The following is a 15,172-nucleotide window of genomic DNA, read 5'->3' on the forward strand; positions in this document are numbered from 1 at the left end:
TCCGGCCCCAGCTGCGCGCGGGTCTGCCCCACGGACTCCGGGGCTTAGCATCAGTTCAGGTTTCAGGATCTGGGCTGGACTGGATCTGACCAAAAGGTGAGTCATGTAAGCTGGAGCAATCCCACGTCGGAGAGAGGCTAATAGGTAGCGAACAGGACTTTAGCAGAAGCTCTAGTGCAAAAGCAAGCCTGAGGAGCGGCTGGAGACCCGGTGTTTCCAATTACCGCAGGAGAAAGGGGGAGCTTAGCCCTCAAGGTAGTGGATTAGACAAAAAAGCCTTCTGTGTCCAGCACCTCTAAGCCCTGCAAGCATCCAGACTGGCTTCCCAGCCAGGAACCCCGGGCTCCCCCAGAGCTTGCAGAGGTTTCACAGGGAGCCTGAGCTCTTCTGGTAAAGTGAGCTCCTCTGAACTCCTCAACTCGAGCGAGAGCCAGAACGGAGCCGGCCTCGCCAGCAGCCACCGCCTCCACACCGCACCGCAGCCTCCCCGGCCCGTGAGGACGCGGGAGGAGAGCGCACACACACGTGCCCGGGGGAAGCAGCAGTGGTCAGGAGCAACAGCCCCGAGGAGCTCAGAGTGAGTGCTCCTCTGGCCAGAAATGCAACAGCAACGATCGATAGCAAGTCCCTTGGGACGGGTGTTAAATGCCTCCCCCCTTGTGCTGGGCATCACGCTGCTGCCCCTGAGCGCAGCACCCCGCCTGTACCAGCACAGCCATCACCCCGCAGTCCGGCTGCAGCTGGGGCCACAGTTATAGGGCTGCGTACGTGGTAAGGACACCGGGCACCAAGACCCGGCCAGGGCTGCCCCTCCGGGGCTGCATTCGCCCCCGAGGCCGGGCACAGCTCACCTTCTCCTGCAGGACGCTCCCGCGCTCCTTGAGGAGGGAGTTGATCATGACGGTGGCTGCTCGGGAGCAGTTCTTGTCGGGGTCTGCCAGCCCCTCGAACATGGCCAGCAGGAGGCTCATCAGCTGGTCCGGGGGGACGCGCTTCCCGACCACCTGGAGGAGGGCGAGCGGAGTTAACGATGGGTTTCTGTGGCTCTTGGAGCAGGTGGCAGCGTGGCTGCTCTGTGGCATGGAGCCCTGAGGGAGCACCAGCCAGGGACAGGACAAGACCCCCGTGGAGGCAAGAGGCTGCCAGGGGTTCCCCTGGGATGGGCTGGGACAACCTAATCACACCAGTAACCCCGCTCCAGCCACCACCCTGAGGACGGTCCCCAGGTCTCACCCAAGCTGCGGGTGGGACAATCGGCAACAAGGTTGGTAGGAATGAGGACCCCCAGAGCCACAGCATCTGGAGGATAACAGCTCTGCCAGGACAAGGGATTACCAGCTCCTCTACAGCTACGAGCCCTCCTGGAGCAGTGCCTGCAGAGATCTGCACAGAAGGGGCCACCAGAGCTCACCCTCTCAGGAGCAGGGTGAGCACCCCTCCATCGCCACCAGGCCCAGATGCTGTCCCCATCGTTCAAATTGCAGTGGTTCGAGCCACATTTGGACCAGTGACTGCTTTACCAACACCAGCACCACGCTGGGAAGGCACCGGGAACCACCACGTGCTGCAGCTGGACACAGCAGCGACGGGGACTTGAGGGCTGTGCTGCAGCCAACAGCTCCCAACGAGGAGCACAATGTGCTCGAGTCTCCATCCCGGAGCACCCTGGGGCCCCGTGCAGGTCTTATGGGGCTGAGACAGAATCCTCCCCATCAGCGTGTAGAGGGCAAGGACCAAAACCACCTGCACTAACTCAAGGTGAATTTTTGGTGCTAGTGCTGGGAGTGCAGATGGTTAAAGCTGCACACCAGACCCCTGAACGGATGCACTGAGCCACAGCACAGCGCACCCCCGGAGCACCTGCATGGATGTCCTTGTTGGGACCCTCGTGCCCAGAGAAAACCAGCAGCTTCCCCACAGGGTGAGATGCTCTCAGCATCCCCTGGGCTGCCCAGGAGATCCGTGCAGCAGGGCAGGAGAAAAGCGCAGTGGTTTGGTTCCTGGGGTGATGCTGGGGCTCCCCGGCAGCCCTCGCCCCACATGGCTGTTTGGAACCGGCCAGCACCCCGCGGACACCGGGGCCGTGCTGGATGTGCCCTGCCTTACCATGGCAATGTTGTGGCAGGTATGGAAGAGGACGGTGAAGTCGGGCTCCTCCAGGCCTTTCTTCAGAGCCTTCAGCCCCTCCACCATCTCATCCGTGTGATCCCGGGCAAACCCTGCGTTCAGAGGCAGCGTTCAGTTCGCAGCCTTCCTCGGGTTTTACACCCAAAACGCTGCAGAGCGCTGGGTTTTGCTTGCAGCTGGCCAACTTTTCAGGGAGGAGCTGAGGAACCGAGGCTGCTGCCTAGGACCAGAGGTGCCTGCCCTGCAGGGACACACTGCTCGCAATCACAGGACCGAGCCAAAGCCCCCCCCCGGCACTGCACGGGCTCTGCTTCCCCTCCGTGCCTGCGCTCGCAGCATCGCAAGGGGAGGACTGACCTCTCCCGGCGAGAGGAGGAAGCCCAGGCCGAGTTTGGCTCAGGAACCTGCTCCAGCTGCGCTCCAGCATTTCCAAGGGCTTTCAACACCCAGACAAACACGAGCCCTTCACCCATGCGCCCCCCACCCCGCTGCCGGCCCCCCTGCAGCGATCGGCACTTGCAGGTCCCCCGCCTTCAGCGGACGGGGTCCGCACCCCCTGCCCACGCGCCCACCTTCGTAGCACAGCTGGATGTAGAGCAGGCAGTAGACGCAGTCGACCGCGTGCTGGCGAACGCTGGGCAGGGAGTCGGAGCAGCGCGGGGAGAAGAGCGCGATCAGCACACCGAGGTTGTAGAAGGGGACGACGGTCTGCGGGGAGACAACCGCAGCCGTGCTGGGTGCAGGGAACCCAGCGCCCACCCCAGGAGGGGCACGCACCCGATGCCAGTGAGGTTGGAGGGCAGCGGGGAGGTGATGCTCGAGCACCGCGTCCACTTACGCTGACGTTCAGTTTGCCCAGGTAGAAGTCCAGCAGGGCAGCGCTGATCTCGACGGCGCGCTGGCGCTCCTGCTCCTTGTTAGACTTGATCCAGGGCCCTAAGTGCTGTGGGGAAAGGCGTCAGAAAGGAGGGCAGGAGCTCAGCCACCCTCGGCACGCAGTCGTGCCCAGCACCGAGAGGACAGGGACTGGAGGACTCGTGTCACACAGAGGAGTGAGGACTGCAGGCTGCACTTACCGCGAACATGTCCTGCAGCCCGTGCGGGGTCAGGTTCCTCTGCAGGAGGCTCTTCAGCAGGTCTTTGAGGGCACTGAGGGTGTCACCATACAGTATCTGGGGAGGAAAGGCTGATTACAGGCTCTGAGCCCTGCACCACATCCCGGAGAGCCAGGCTGGGCACGTGAGGATCTGGGCATCTGGTGCTGGGTGCCAAAATGCAGCCACCTCTGGGCTGGGAGGAAAAGGCAGCAGGGACTGCTGCCCAGTTTGACAAAGCCACCTTAACTGGAAGCACTGGGGCATGTAGGAAGGGTTAGCACCACGTGGCTGCAATCAGCACCATGTGCCAGCACCTCGCCAGAGCGGAGCCCACCAGCACAGATGCTTCAGAGCACGCTTTCCAGAAGGGAATTTGGTCCTTCTCCCACCTGGGGATAAATTCCAGCAAGCCCAGGCTGAACGAGCCCTTTGAAGACGCTTATAGTTTCCTTCCGGGACTTATTTTGGGACAAACTCCAAAAAAATAAAAACTACAAAGCTTCACGGGGGCGGGCGGGCGGGGAGGAGGAAAGGATTATTAACGTCAACGTTTCAGCCAGGTGCCTGCACACAGGAGCAGGGGACGGCCAGAGCCCAGCTCCCGCTCCGCAGCTCACCTTGGAGGAGCCGCAGCAGCAGCAGGCGATCCTGCGGAGCAGGGGCTGCTCTGCAGCCACCCGGCAGCTGCAACAACTTCATTAGCAGCATGTTATTTTCATTCATTAAGCACTCAACCACAACTGAGAAGCAGCTGCAGCCTTTCAAAAGCTGGTTATGTAAAGGCCCCTTCTACCCTGCAGGGTTTCCAGGATCATTTGATTTTTTTCCTCGAGGGACTTCATGCTCTTATTAGCAGCATTTGGGCTTGCTGATAAGCACATATTTTCTCACTTGCTATCAGTGCGCAGAAGGGCCAGGCCTTTTCAGGAGATAACTGAGCAGAGGAAATGGTGCAGCTCGCTTCCCCCGAGGTGCCCAGCTGAATTGCAAGCAGCCTTTCCCACGGCCGGGCTGCAGCCGGGGGGGTGCTCGGGCAGCCAAAGGGGGGGGGCACGGGCCCGTGAAGGCGGCTGGGGCAGCGCTCGGAGCGAACAAAGCCGCGCCACCCCGCTGTGCCACGCCAGCAGGGCAGCTCCCCGCGCCCAACCCGCACCTCCTTGTGCAGGGCATCGCTGCTGATCCCGTCCCTCTCCGGCCCGGGGTCCGGAGGCAGGGCGAGCACGCTGGCGAGGCAGGTGTCGATCAGCTCCGTGCGGTCGGGGTCGCTGAGGTGGGGCTCCAGGACGCTGCTCCGCAGGTTAAGGAAAGGGCACCGAGTGCTGCAGTGGGGTAAGGCAGCACCGGGGGTTTTAACGTGAATTCCTGCTGACCCGGCTCCGTGCTCGGTGGCACCAGCTTCGGTCAGAGGCAGGCAGGGCGCTCTCAGTATCTGTGTCAGGGCTGTGACGCGTTCGGGTATTTTTAACCGTGGTGCAGAAGTCAGCTTTGCGCAACGGAGCGCGCGGTGCCCTTGGCTCTGCGCTGCAGAACGGTCGCTGCAGAGCCCAGCAGAACCCAGCCCAAGGGCAGTGGTGAGCTGGCGGCCGCACGAGCCAGGCTGCTGAGCGTGACCGTGCTGGGAGCCTGCACAAAGCTCTGCCACCAGACCCACGGGGCAAACGGGAGCGCGGGGCGAGGCTCCGCGGGGGAGCACGGCCCCGGCTTCCCCCAGAGGAAGGATACACCAGGTAAGTGCAGGTGACCATCGCCCGCTGGCGAACCGGCGTCCGCATGGCATCCAGAGGTTCTGCTTTGATGAACTCCTGCAACAGAGCAAGGGGACGGTCACATCCACCCCCTGCCTGCCCCGGACACGGGCCAAGCTCCGCAGCGAGTGCTGGCCCAGCGCGGGCAGGGTTTGCTCTCACCACCATCTGGGCCACGAGCTCAGCTTTGCGGGAGAAGACGAAGTCCCCGCACTTCCCACCGTTGTAGATGGCTTGGCTGATCATGCAGATGCTCCGGATGAGGCACAGCTTCAAGGTCAGGTCCTGAGCACAGAAGGCAGGGTGAGAAGCCAAGGCCAGGTTCCCTGCGCAGCCCTGGCTCACCAGCCCACCCAGCACCGGTGCCTCCCCAAGAAAACCAGTGCCCAGGCTGGGCACGACAGCCTGGTCTGTGCTGCTCCCGGCACGTGTGCTCGTTCCCCGCTGCTCCTCGTCCCCATCCCAGGCTCTGAGTGACCAGGGCAGCTCTGAGCGACCCGGTGCCCCCAGGTCTATCCCTCCGTGGCGCAGCAGCACCCTGAGCACAAAACCCCAAAGAGGCAACTCCGGGAGGTGAAGCCCTGCACCCCACATCCCTCCTCCACTGCTCTTTGTCCCGAAGGAAGCGGTGCCCATCCTGGACATCCAGGCTCTGGGTCCCCCCGGGAAGCCTGGTGGGCTGTGACCCGTGGAGCAGGGGCCCACCGGTCACGCTGCCTGCCCACCAGCTCCTGCCCGGCCCGGGCTGTCTGCGGGATTAACGGCCCCAGGAGAGCAGCGGGGCCAGGGGGCGGGCAGCCTGCCTTCGGAGCCAGGAAATGGGATAATGGCTATTAAGGCCTCTTTATGCTCCTGGACGTGCGCAAGCTGAGGCAGGGCCCCTCGCCCCAATTAAAAGGCGCTCCCCTCGTTCCAGCCCCCCGCGCCCCTCGCCCAGCTGAGCCCGGCAGGCGGGGGCCGAGCCGCGGCGTCCCCGGCGCGCGCGGGGGCAGAGAGACAGCAGAGGCTGTTAGTGCCAGCAGGAGCCCAGAAGGAAAACGCATTAGTGGAGCCCAGAGAAGGAGTCTGCGGCCTGACAGCTTAACTTCAACTTGACAAATGCCATTTTTGTTGTGCAGCCTTTAAAATACGTAAACGCACGTACCAAAATACAGCCCCTCCCCCCCCCCCCCAGGACAGCGATCTGCGTTTTAATATCCGATTGATTGATTGATTGAATGATTGTTCCGGGGGGGAAGCAGGAAAATGAGTTCAGGGAATTTTCCCTGAGCTGCGGGCTGCAGCTGGGTCTCTCGAGTCCCCAGGCGTCCCCGGCACAGCGCCTGTGGGGGGAGGCGGGGGCTGCCCTCGCCGTGGGCAGGGGGTCGCACACCGCTCCGCACAGAGCCAGGAGCACCCTGGGCACGGCCCCGCTGCCCACGGCTGCGAGCACAGACCCTGAACCTGGCCCCAAAAGAGCTCCCGTGGTGCAGGCAGAGATCCTGCATGAGCGTGTCCCTGCGAGCTGCAGTGCTCCGGGAAGGGCCGGGGCAGGACGGGCTGCAGGCAGCTGCAGGAGGCTGGTGCAGCCTTTGGGCAGCTCAGCTTCTCACCCCTGCAGTGAGACATTTTCACCTACTCCTCCTGTCCTGCCAGAAAGGCATTTTTGCTTTCCCTCTGCAGTGCATTTTGGCACTTCCAGGCAATGGCCCCAGCAGCGGGGTCCTGCCCGTGGAGCCCCGGGTGAGGAGCAGCAGCTCCTGGGGCTGTCCCCAGGTCCCCAGGGGCAGGGCACCACTGCTGCGAGCGCAGCCTGGGGCTGCTTCTGAGGGGAGCCCAGAGCAAGAGGCAGGCAGAGACAGCAGGAAAGAGCAGAGAGGAGTTCAGATTTAACGCCTCACACTGTACCTTGGTTTCTACCTTTATTCCCAGAACCTGCAAAACAAGACATGGGCAATGCCCGAGTGAGCACACGCTGTGTTAGAGGACCTCCTCCAGGGCTGGCCGCAGGGCACCCAGAGCAGCCTGCCTGCCCCAGCCCTCTCCGGGGAGCACGGGGCATCCCGACGGCTTACCTTGGTGTTAAAGTACTGGAAGATGTTCTTCAGGATGTCTGCTTCGATCCGGGACAGCACCAGCTCCTTGGGTGCGTGAACAGCCACAAAGCCGTAGCACAGGATCAGGGTGCTCTTTATTTTCTCCACTTCGTTGTCGCTGCGGTCCTGTCACAGCAGATGAGCGAGTTAATTGCTGGGGGGCCCAGGGCCGGCTCCTGGGGGCTCTGCCCGTCAGCTGAAGGTACCCCTGGAAGCCAGGGCCCCCCTTTCAGTGGTTTCTGCTCCCCACCCTGCTGCTGGTGGTGGCTGTGCCTCCCAGAGCCCCGCTGGAGCATCAGGTGTGCGCGCGAGCTGTGCTCACAGCACGTCGCTGCCCGAGGCACGAGGCCCCATTTGCCATCCAGCATTAATCACTGCAGCCCTGCAGGGAAGGCACTCACACCCCATACTGGCCAGGTTATTTTGGTAACCTGCTGTTAAGCTGCCGTGCTAGGAAACCGCACTCACCGCCCCATTAACCACCGCAGCCGAAAGGCTTCACGCTCCCCGTCCCCATGGAGCTCGCAGCAGCCTCCCTCTGCTCCAGGAGCAGGGCTCTGGCTGCCGGGCTCTGGCCATGTTTCTGTGGAGGGCCAAGGTCTCCTCTGTGCCCACGCAGTGCTAATCCCACCCCTCAAGCACCCAGGCTGAGAGTCTGGGAATTAAAACAGCCTCTGGGACAGAAAGTCAGAGGAAAGGCTCGTGCTTCCATCGATGCTCCCATCCCTGGGGGAACGCACGGCTGCAGGAGCCCTGTGGGATCCATGCCCACCGCTGATCTGTCGGCAGCCCCACACGGCACCAGGGTGCCCTGACGGATTCAGCAGCCAAGCTGCAGCTCACCCGAGCCCACCCAGCGAGCCAGCAGCCTCCCTGCGACCCGACCCGAGCCTGCAGGAGCACGGAGCTGAGAGCTCGGAGACGGAGCCAAGCAGCCCCAGTGCCAAGAGCCCTCTCCGGAGGGGCAGAGGGCATTCCAGCCCCGTGCCGAGCACACCGAGGCAGGAAATTAACTCCTCTCCAGAGCACAGCTCCAGCAGGAGCTGCATCTGAAGAAGCCTGCACATCCCCTTCGCTGCAGGCTGTCCCGGGGGGGCACTTTGGCTCCCTTACCTTGAAGATACTGAACAGTCCCACAGATTTCTTGAAGACATCAGACCTAACAAAATCCTCCAGCTTGGCCAGGGTTTCCTCCAGGTGATTTATTGCACATATCCCAAAGCAGGAAGCGAGTCCCTGGAGGAAGCGGAGAAAACACATTAGCAGAAAGCTATTAATTCACCGGCCCCGACTGACACTTGAAAAGAGCCCGATTATTGGTTTAATTCCAAACATCTGAGCCGTGCCCAGCTGAGCGCAGCCCTGGCAGCCAGCGCTCCCCTCTCCCGGGGCAGGGACACATCTCCAGGGGCCGTGGGGCTCGTAATGCTGGGTGACCCAGCTGGGATGCGGCTCGAGGAGCTTCTGCAGGGGCAGGAGACGCGGCACGCTCCAGCAGGCAGACGCGGCAGCTCCGTGGGATGCAGGAGCCCGGTCAGGAGCTGGCCGGAGCTGGGAGCGGGGCTCAGCAGGTCCTGCCTCTCTGCCACGGCCTCCAGGAGGTCTGGCAAGCTGGGCCGAAACTCCATAAACAGTTTATTCAAGAGCAGCCCTCGGCAGAGCTGTGTAAACTGGAGGGAAGCCAGGCACCATTAGCTCGTGTTTGCGCTGCTCCTGGAGGCAGCTGCGTGGCGGGGCCGCGCTCAGCGCTGCGAGCTCGAGCAGGGCAGCGCCGCGCGGTGGTCCCGGTGGTCCCGGCTGAGCGTGGGACCCCGGCTGGGGAGCACAAGGAGCTGGAAGGAGCATGGGGTCGGCCAGCACCACTGGGCTACAGCACCGGGACAGCCACAGAGCGGTGCCCAGAGCATTCAGGCAGCGCAGGAGGGGCTGAGCTGAGGAAATGCTGCAGGTCACGCGCAGGCAGGTGACCGAGCTGGAGCCTGCCCAGGACGGGCAGAGCAGCAGCACCAGCAGTGACAGCAGTGACAGCAGCACGCCTGCGGTGAGCAGAGGGGCGAGGAGGGACAGGGATGTCACCGAATTGCCCCTGGGCAGCCAAGAGGGGCTGCAGCCTTGGCCACTTGGAGCAGCCCCCAAGGGGGGGAGGCCCTGCTGCAGCCCCCAGCTCTTGGGCTGGAGCCCGGAGGAGCAGAGCTGGGTCCCTCCCCTGCAGAGCGGTGAGGATGGCTTGAGAAACAAGGAGCAAGAGCTCCACCCGAGGGGCCCTGCTGGGTTTGCACACCCAGACACACGACGGGGCCGTTCCGACTCCTAATTAAACAGCTGCTGCCAGAGAAGGGCACTCAGCCCCTCTGGCCCCACGCGAGCCAGGCCAGCACCTCCTGGCATCTCCTGGGGTGCAGGTTTAGCTCCCTGAACCTGCAGGGCCAAGGAGGCAGCAAGAGTCAAAAATCCCTTTTGGCAGCAGGCAGCTGCAGGCTGCCTCCCCCCGTTTTTCTCTGCCCGTTTCCGCAGGAGCTGCGGCCGTGCCCTGCAGCCACCCCCAGGCAGGGGGACCCGAGAGCTCAGCGCGGTGGCTGCGCCCCTGGCACAACCCCTCTCACCTCCCTTTCTGCCTCCTCGTGGTATCTGGCTGTTTCCAGGAGCTCCTGGAGCTGCTTTTGCACCAGGTCCTTGCTCACACACGCCCCGAGCGTCGTCCCGATGCATTTGTAGAGGAAGTTCTGGAGGAGCAAGAGGCAGTCACAGACCACGAAGCCCCTGCAGGGGGACTGAGCTCGGTCCCACCAAGGCTCCTCCTCGTGGCACCCTGCAGCCTCGTGCCCTCGGTGCAGGGCAGAGCTCGGCCATAAGGAGCTGGGACAGCGGGTGACACCGGGGTGCACCGGGACAGACGTCCCCTCACAGAGCAGTGCCCAGCCCGAGGGAGAACCCCCCCAGCTCTGCGCCCAGCCTGACATCAGCCGGGCATCAGAACGAGCCTTTAACAGCAGGGGCACAGAACTGGAGACAAACTGAGGACAAGGGTTGGTTCCAAGCCTGCCCAGCTGCTCGCTGACCTCCCCTTGCTCCTCTGCCCACTCTCTGTGAGGTGCCAGCAGCACGATGCTTTGGGGACATCGCGTGCCGGGCCAGCCCTGCCCATGGCAGCAGCCCCCGGTGAGGACCGTCCCTGCCGGCCCCTCGAGGCCCTGCAGTCACCTTCTCCAGCGGGAAGCCGTTGTAGCAGTTGAGCTGCCTGCACATCTCCGTGACGAAGTGGCAAATCCACGTGTTGTCCGAAACAGCCGCCAGCGTCTCCTGCAGGAACTGCGGGCGAAGGCGCCGTCAGCCCAGAGGGGCGAGGGCAGGGCAGCGACACGGTGGGTCCGTGCTGGAGGTGCCCCCAGCCCAGAAACGTGCCCTTCTCCCCCCCCAGCCACATCTCCTCCAAGAACTGCCCCCAGGTCACGCTGCCGCCTTGCGAGGAGCGGGACGAGCCGTGCCCGGGTTTAATTGCTTCTCCGTGCCCTATTTTTGAGGCTCTCCAATTAAGTGGGGAGACACACCTGGGACCGGTGTTCTCTGACCCACCAGCAAGCCTGAAAGCTCATTTTTAGCTTTCCCTGCAGCACTGCAAGGCACACCCTGCTAACCTGCATCTCTGCTTCTGAAGGGACGGGACCCGACAGCAGGTGACAGCCCCACCACCACGGTTTGGGTGAGGAAAGGCAAACACCCGCCTGCCCCGCTGCAGCTCAGCTCCAGCTGCTGCTGTGCCATGCACACAGCCTGGGCAGGCTCAGGGGGCACGGGGCTGGCTCCAAGTCACCCTCCCAGCACCCCATTGCAGCACAGAAACCCTTACCAGGAGCAGCTTCTCTTCCCACTCCTTCTGGCACAGGCACTTCTCTGTGTTCTCTAGGAGGAAAGCACATTTCTGCCCTCATTTCTCACCCTCGCGGAGCGCCACACAGCAGGGCAGCCAGCTCTGCCCGTGCTGCGGGAACCCCACAGCCACTTCTGTCCTGCACGTGCCACAACGGGGCTCACAACCCGAAACAGGGACTCGTGGTAGGAATTAGTGGCACCAGGGCGATTAACGGCCCTATTAAAATAGGGAGCACTCCTTCAAGGAGCTGCAGTACGCCGAGTCCCACGGCACGGGGGCAGCACCCCGCTCCACTCCTGGCTGGCAGCAAGCCCCAGCAGAGGCTGCAGCCCCCTCCTACCTTCGATGTGCTCCACCAGGGAAGGGACCCTCTTGCTCCAGAGCTGCTCCAGCGCGGGGTGGACGCTGTACTGCAGCACATGCAGCAGGCGCAGGGCAGCCGCCCCCCGGCAGTCTCCTGCGTACGGCTGGGAGGATACGACCTGGGGATCAGGGGGAGAACAAAGCGTTGGTGCAAAGAGGGTAACGGCAGGGTGCGAGGCAGGTAGCACGAAATAAAACGCAGGAATGGGACACTGGGAAGTGATGGAGCTCTACGCCTCGGTGATTGATCTCTAAACCACAGCTTTCTCCTTTTGCTCCAGCTGTCAATTGGAAGGTTGTCAGGGGAGAGCCTCTCTCCAAACCCTGCACCCTTCTGTGGGCGAAGGGAAGAACGCATTTCTCACTCCTCCAGGGGCTGAGGAGTTCTCCAGAGCCCTGTGAGAGCAGCGTGAGATGCGTTCTGCAACACGCCCAGCTCCTGGGCTGTGCTGTCCAAGGGGAGCCCGAGATGTCACAGCCTGGGGACAGGGCTGCACCAAACCCTGAAGGACGTGGGTCCGGACACCTCTCCCCGCAGCATCCGCCTGCCTCTTTGCAGGGCACAAGCTCCTTCCCTACGCCGTGAGGGTGGGCACCCTCCTGGATGTGCCCCCAAAGAAAAGAGGGAGCGCTCTGCCTGCAGGCCACTCACCAGCAGCCGTGTCGTCAGAGCGTAGGGCGAAGGAAGATTTCCTACAAGGAAAAGGAAAAAAGCATCAGAAGGCATCTCCCACCGAATGCCCACAGCAGACTGGCACCTCTCCCGCGTGCAGACATCCACAGGGGGTAAGGCTGGTACCCACCGTTCAGGTCGTATCGGATGAGGGAGGCGTTTTCCCCCTCCTCTTGCTTCTTCATGGCCAAGTACATGAGGCTCTTGCAGAGGGGGGTCAGGGCGTTGGTGAACTGTACCGGGGTCACAAACTCCAAGAGGTACGGCCACAGCACCTGCAAGGGGGGAGCACGGCACTGCTGGTGCGGGGCACCCACAGAGAGCCCGGGGTCTGGAGGGAGAGGAACTGGGAACACCGGGGCCAAGCCCCTTGTGCTGGGGGGCAAAACCTGCAGCCCTTTGGGCACTGCTCTCCTCCAGGCAGGGAGAGAGGCGAGTGCTGAGCTCTGGCAGCACCAGAGCGCCAGTACCAGCACTGCTGCCTTGCTCCAGCCCTAGAGGAGCCCATGGGGCACCCCCTCCAAGCACAGCTTTCCGGGGGCAGCCTCCCTGCCCAAATCTCTGCCCTGCATCCAGCAGGGAGGGGACGGTGGCAGCAGCGCCTGCAGCGTTACGGGGCTGTGACAGCCCACCCTGGCATGCAGAGGGGGTATCCCGTGTGTCATATGGGCTGTGCAGGACACGCAGGGCTCTCCACCGACCGCCCCAGTGGCGGAGACACCCACGCAGACTCACGTTGTTCATCCTGTCCACGGTCGTGCTGAGCAGGAAGAGGGTGTTGACGCTGATGCTCTGCACGCTGTCGCTTGTCAAGTCGTCAGCATCCAGCGGCTGCTTCTTGGGCTGCTGGGAGAGATTGAAAGCACAGGTCAGCACGGGCACTGCTCAGAGCCACTCTGCAAGCACATCTCTCAGCCCCACAAGATGCTGCGCCAGGCAAACCCAGAAGCCTGCTGGCTCCAGCCTGCCCAGCACCCCGCGGGACCCTTACCGCCTCCGAGGGCAGCGCGCACTGGCGGACCAGGTACTCCATCATCGCCTCGCCGCCGGGCTGCTCCAGGTAGCCGTGGTGAGCCATGGCACTGATCACCTGCACCACGGCACGCTTCACCTGCACGGGTACGGGAGGAGAGAGGCTGCGGCGGGGGCTCTGCCTGCTGCAGGGTCCCCATCACAGCCACCCCGTGCTTTCCTCCCCCTGGCAGCAGGGAACGTGGCACCACAGCGGGGTTGGAGCCTGCAGCTCGCCACGGGGACAGGAGCCCACAGCCTCATGCCATGCTGTGAGTGGTCCCAAAGCAAAGTTTGGGCTTGGAGCACCCCGTGGCCACAGGGGCTGCGTCACCAGCAGCTGGGCGCTGGGTTTGGTTCCCCCGGGTGCTCCAGGCAGGGCCATGCTCACAGCAGCGCTGTCCCCACCAGGAAGGGAGCCCCGTGGCTCAGATGTGCTCTCGGCACGGGGCAGACAGAAAGCCAGTTGTGACATGCTCCCCGTTTACTGGGAGGGCACGCTCTGGGCACGCTGTCAGACCTGCTGAAAACCCGGCCCAGGGGATGGGTGAGCAAGAGGAGGCAGCTGGGGACGGCCGGGCTGGCAGAGGCAGGGCCCTGGGAACACCTCAGCCCCGAGGCACACGCAGAGGAGCAGACTGCTCACCTTGTCATTGCTGTCCTGCAGGGGGAGTTTCATAGACGAAAGAATAAAGGGCTTTTTAATCTCCATTTGGGAGGCTGCAAAAAGAAGAGAAGAGTCTCTGAGGCTGGTGCTGCCGAGAACGCAGCCCCTGGTGCCCAGCATCCATCCCCCTGCCCCTTCCCAGCCGGCTGGGCTATCAGGATGGCATCATCCTCATCATCCTCCTCCTCCTCTTCCTCCTCCCCACCCCTGCAGCCAGGGAACAGGGCAGTGGGCAGGAGGAAGGGCCCAGCTCCACACCCCTCTGCCCCCGCAGCACTCACGGGCGCTGTTGATGATCTGCCTCATGATGAGCAGCGTCCCCACGCGCGTCCTCTCGTTGCTGCTCTCCAGCTTCGGGAGGAGGAAGGCCAGCACGCGGTCAGGGAAGGAGCAGGCTGCAGGAGGACACAGCGGCTGTCACAGGCGTGCTGCACCCCGGGGTGGCACAGCCGGGGGATTTGGGGTGCAGCACCACACCCCGAGGAGCGCCCTGCCCTGCACCCCGATGTGCCATGGGGGCTGCATGCCTGCTGCACCAAGCCCTGTGCTGTTCAGAAAGCACCAGTGCTGCTATCCCAGCTGGTTAGGGTCCTGGGGAAGTGGCTGTGCCACCCCATGGGCCCTATAAACGGCCCAGCCTGCTCTTCACCCCCAGACTTTATGCTCTCGGGTGCCTCCGGCACAGTGCCTGAGCTCTCCGGCACGCTGAAGGAGTTTAATTTATGCTTCCAACAAGTGCTGCCCCGCCTGTCAAAACATTTTGATCGTTAAAAATAAAACCAGTCTGCAGCTGCCGGAATTGGAGCAACGCTCGTGGGCTTTGGAGCGGTGCGGCTGGGGAAGGAAGGGCTCGGGGACGGGGCAAGCTGCGGATCTTAGCCATGAAGATCCTGCTACCCGGCTCCGTGCCCGAGCCCTGCAGGAGGACGTCACCCAGGTGTGACCCAGCAGCAGCCTGCCACACTGCTGCACTTCTTCTGGTGGTCGCACGCCTGCCTGTGCCACCGTCACCCTGCCCGGGGATGTTTTGGCGAGCTGGGGGCAGCTCCAGCCAAGGAGCTCCGTGCCCAGGAGGGAACAAGCTGCGTTGTGTTGTGTTGTGTGTGATGCTGCTGTCACCAAGGGCAGCACTGAGGAGGACAGAGATGCATCAGACTGCCTCTACTGCCCCTCGGCTCCGACCCACGGGCATGGCACACTGCTGAAGGGGCCCTGACAGAGTTCAAGAGGTTCTAAAGGAAGGGCTGAAACTGAACCAGGCTCTTTGCAAAGGTCCCTGCAAGGGGCTGGGGCAGCAGCAAGCTCCAGAGGGAGCTGAGCTGGCCCCGTGTGCCTCCTCGAAGAGCTCCAGCGAGCCGTGCGCTCTGGACACACGCAGCTTCTGTCCCCTGCAAGCCCGATGCCAGGGGCTGCAGTCAGGACAGGAACCAGCACCCCTCTGCCTTCCATCTCCCTGCGTGGCCACGCAGCATCCAGCAACATCCCCAGGCCCTGCCGAGACCAGGGGGAACACAGCCCTCTGTGCACCACACCAAAACCCTTG

The 15,172-nt window shown here is 63.2% G+C and overlaps 1 protein-coding gene across 5 annotated transcripts in view; it reads right to left on the reverse strand.

Annotated features, from left to right (window-relative positions):
- The window catches only part of MROH1 (maestro heat like repeat family member 1), a gene marked incomplete at its 5' end in the record, with an annotated part of 43,382 nt that overhangs the window by 18,061 nt on the left and 10,149 nt on the right, over window positions 1-15,172 (reverse strand). The window contains 21 exons of one of the 5 annotated variants that reach the window (XM_082754772.1): window positions 852-1,004; window positions 2,107-2,219; window positions 2,700-2,835; window positions 2,966-3,070; window positions 3,204-3,299; window positions 4,378-4,510; window positions 4,947-5,026; window positions 5,132-5,254; window positions 6,857-6,883; window positions 7,024-7,170; window positions 8,158-8,280; window positions 9,648-9,767; window positions 10,246-10,353; window positions 10,892-10,944; window positions 11,256-11,397; window positions 11,931-11,971; window positions 12,082-12,226; window positions 12,687-12,794; window positions 12,943-13,062; window positions 13,609-13,682; window positions 13,911-14,024. In XM_082754772.1, the coding sequence (XP_082610898.1) occupies window positions 852-1,004; window positions 2,107-2,219; window positions 2,700-2,835; window positions 2,966-3,070; window positions 3,204-3,299; window positions 4,378-4,510; window positions 4,947-5,026; window positions 5,132-5,254; window positions 6,857-6,883; window positions 7,024-7,170; window positions 8,158-8,280; window positions 9,648-9,767; window positions 10,246-10,353; window positions 10,892-10,944; window positions 11,256-11,397; window positions 11,931-11,971; window positions 12,082-12,226; window positions 12,687-12,794; window positions 12,943-13,062; window positions 13,609-13,682; window positions 13,911-14,024 (2,261 nt within the window). Of the gene's footprint in view, window positions 1-851; window positions 1,005-2,106; window positions 2,220-2,699; window positions 2,836-2,965; window positions 3,071-3,203; window positions 3,300-4,377; window positions 4,514-4,946; window positions 5,027-5,131; window positions 5,255-6,856; window positions 6,884-7,023; window positions 7,171-8,157; window positions 8,281-9,647; window positions 9,768-10,245; window positions 10,354-10,891; window positions 10,945-11,255; window positions 11,398-11,930; window positions 11,972-12,081; window positions 12,227-12,686; window positions 12,798-12,942; window positions 13,063-13,608; window positions 13,683-13,910; window positions 14,025-15,172 lie in introns of all 5 variants that reach the window. The other 4 variants (XM_082754771.1, XM_082754770.1, XM_082754769.1 and 1 more) reach the window with 4 other exon arrangements.

This window comes from Aythya marila (genome assembly GCF_965140915.1).
Source record: "Aythya marila genome assembly, chromosome: 2".
Classification (NCBI taxonomy): Eukaryota; Metazoa; Chordata; class Aves; order Anseriformes; family Anatidae; genus Aythya; species Aythya marila.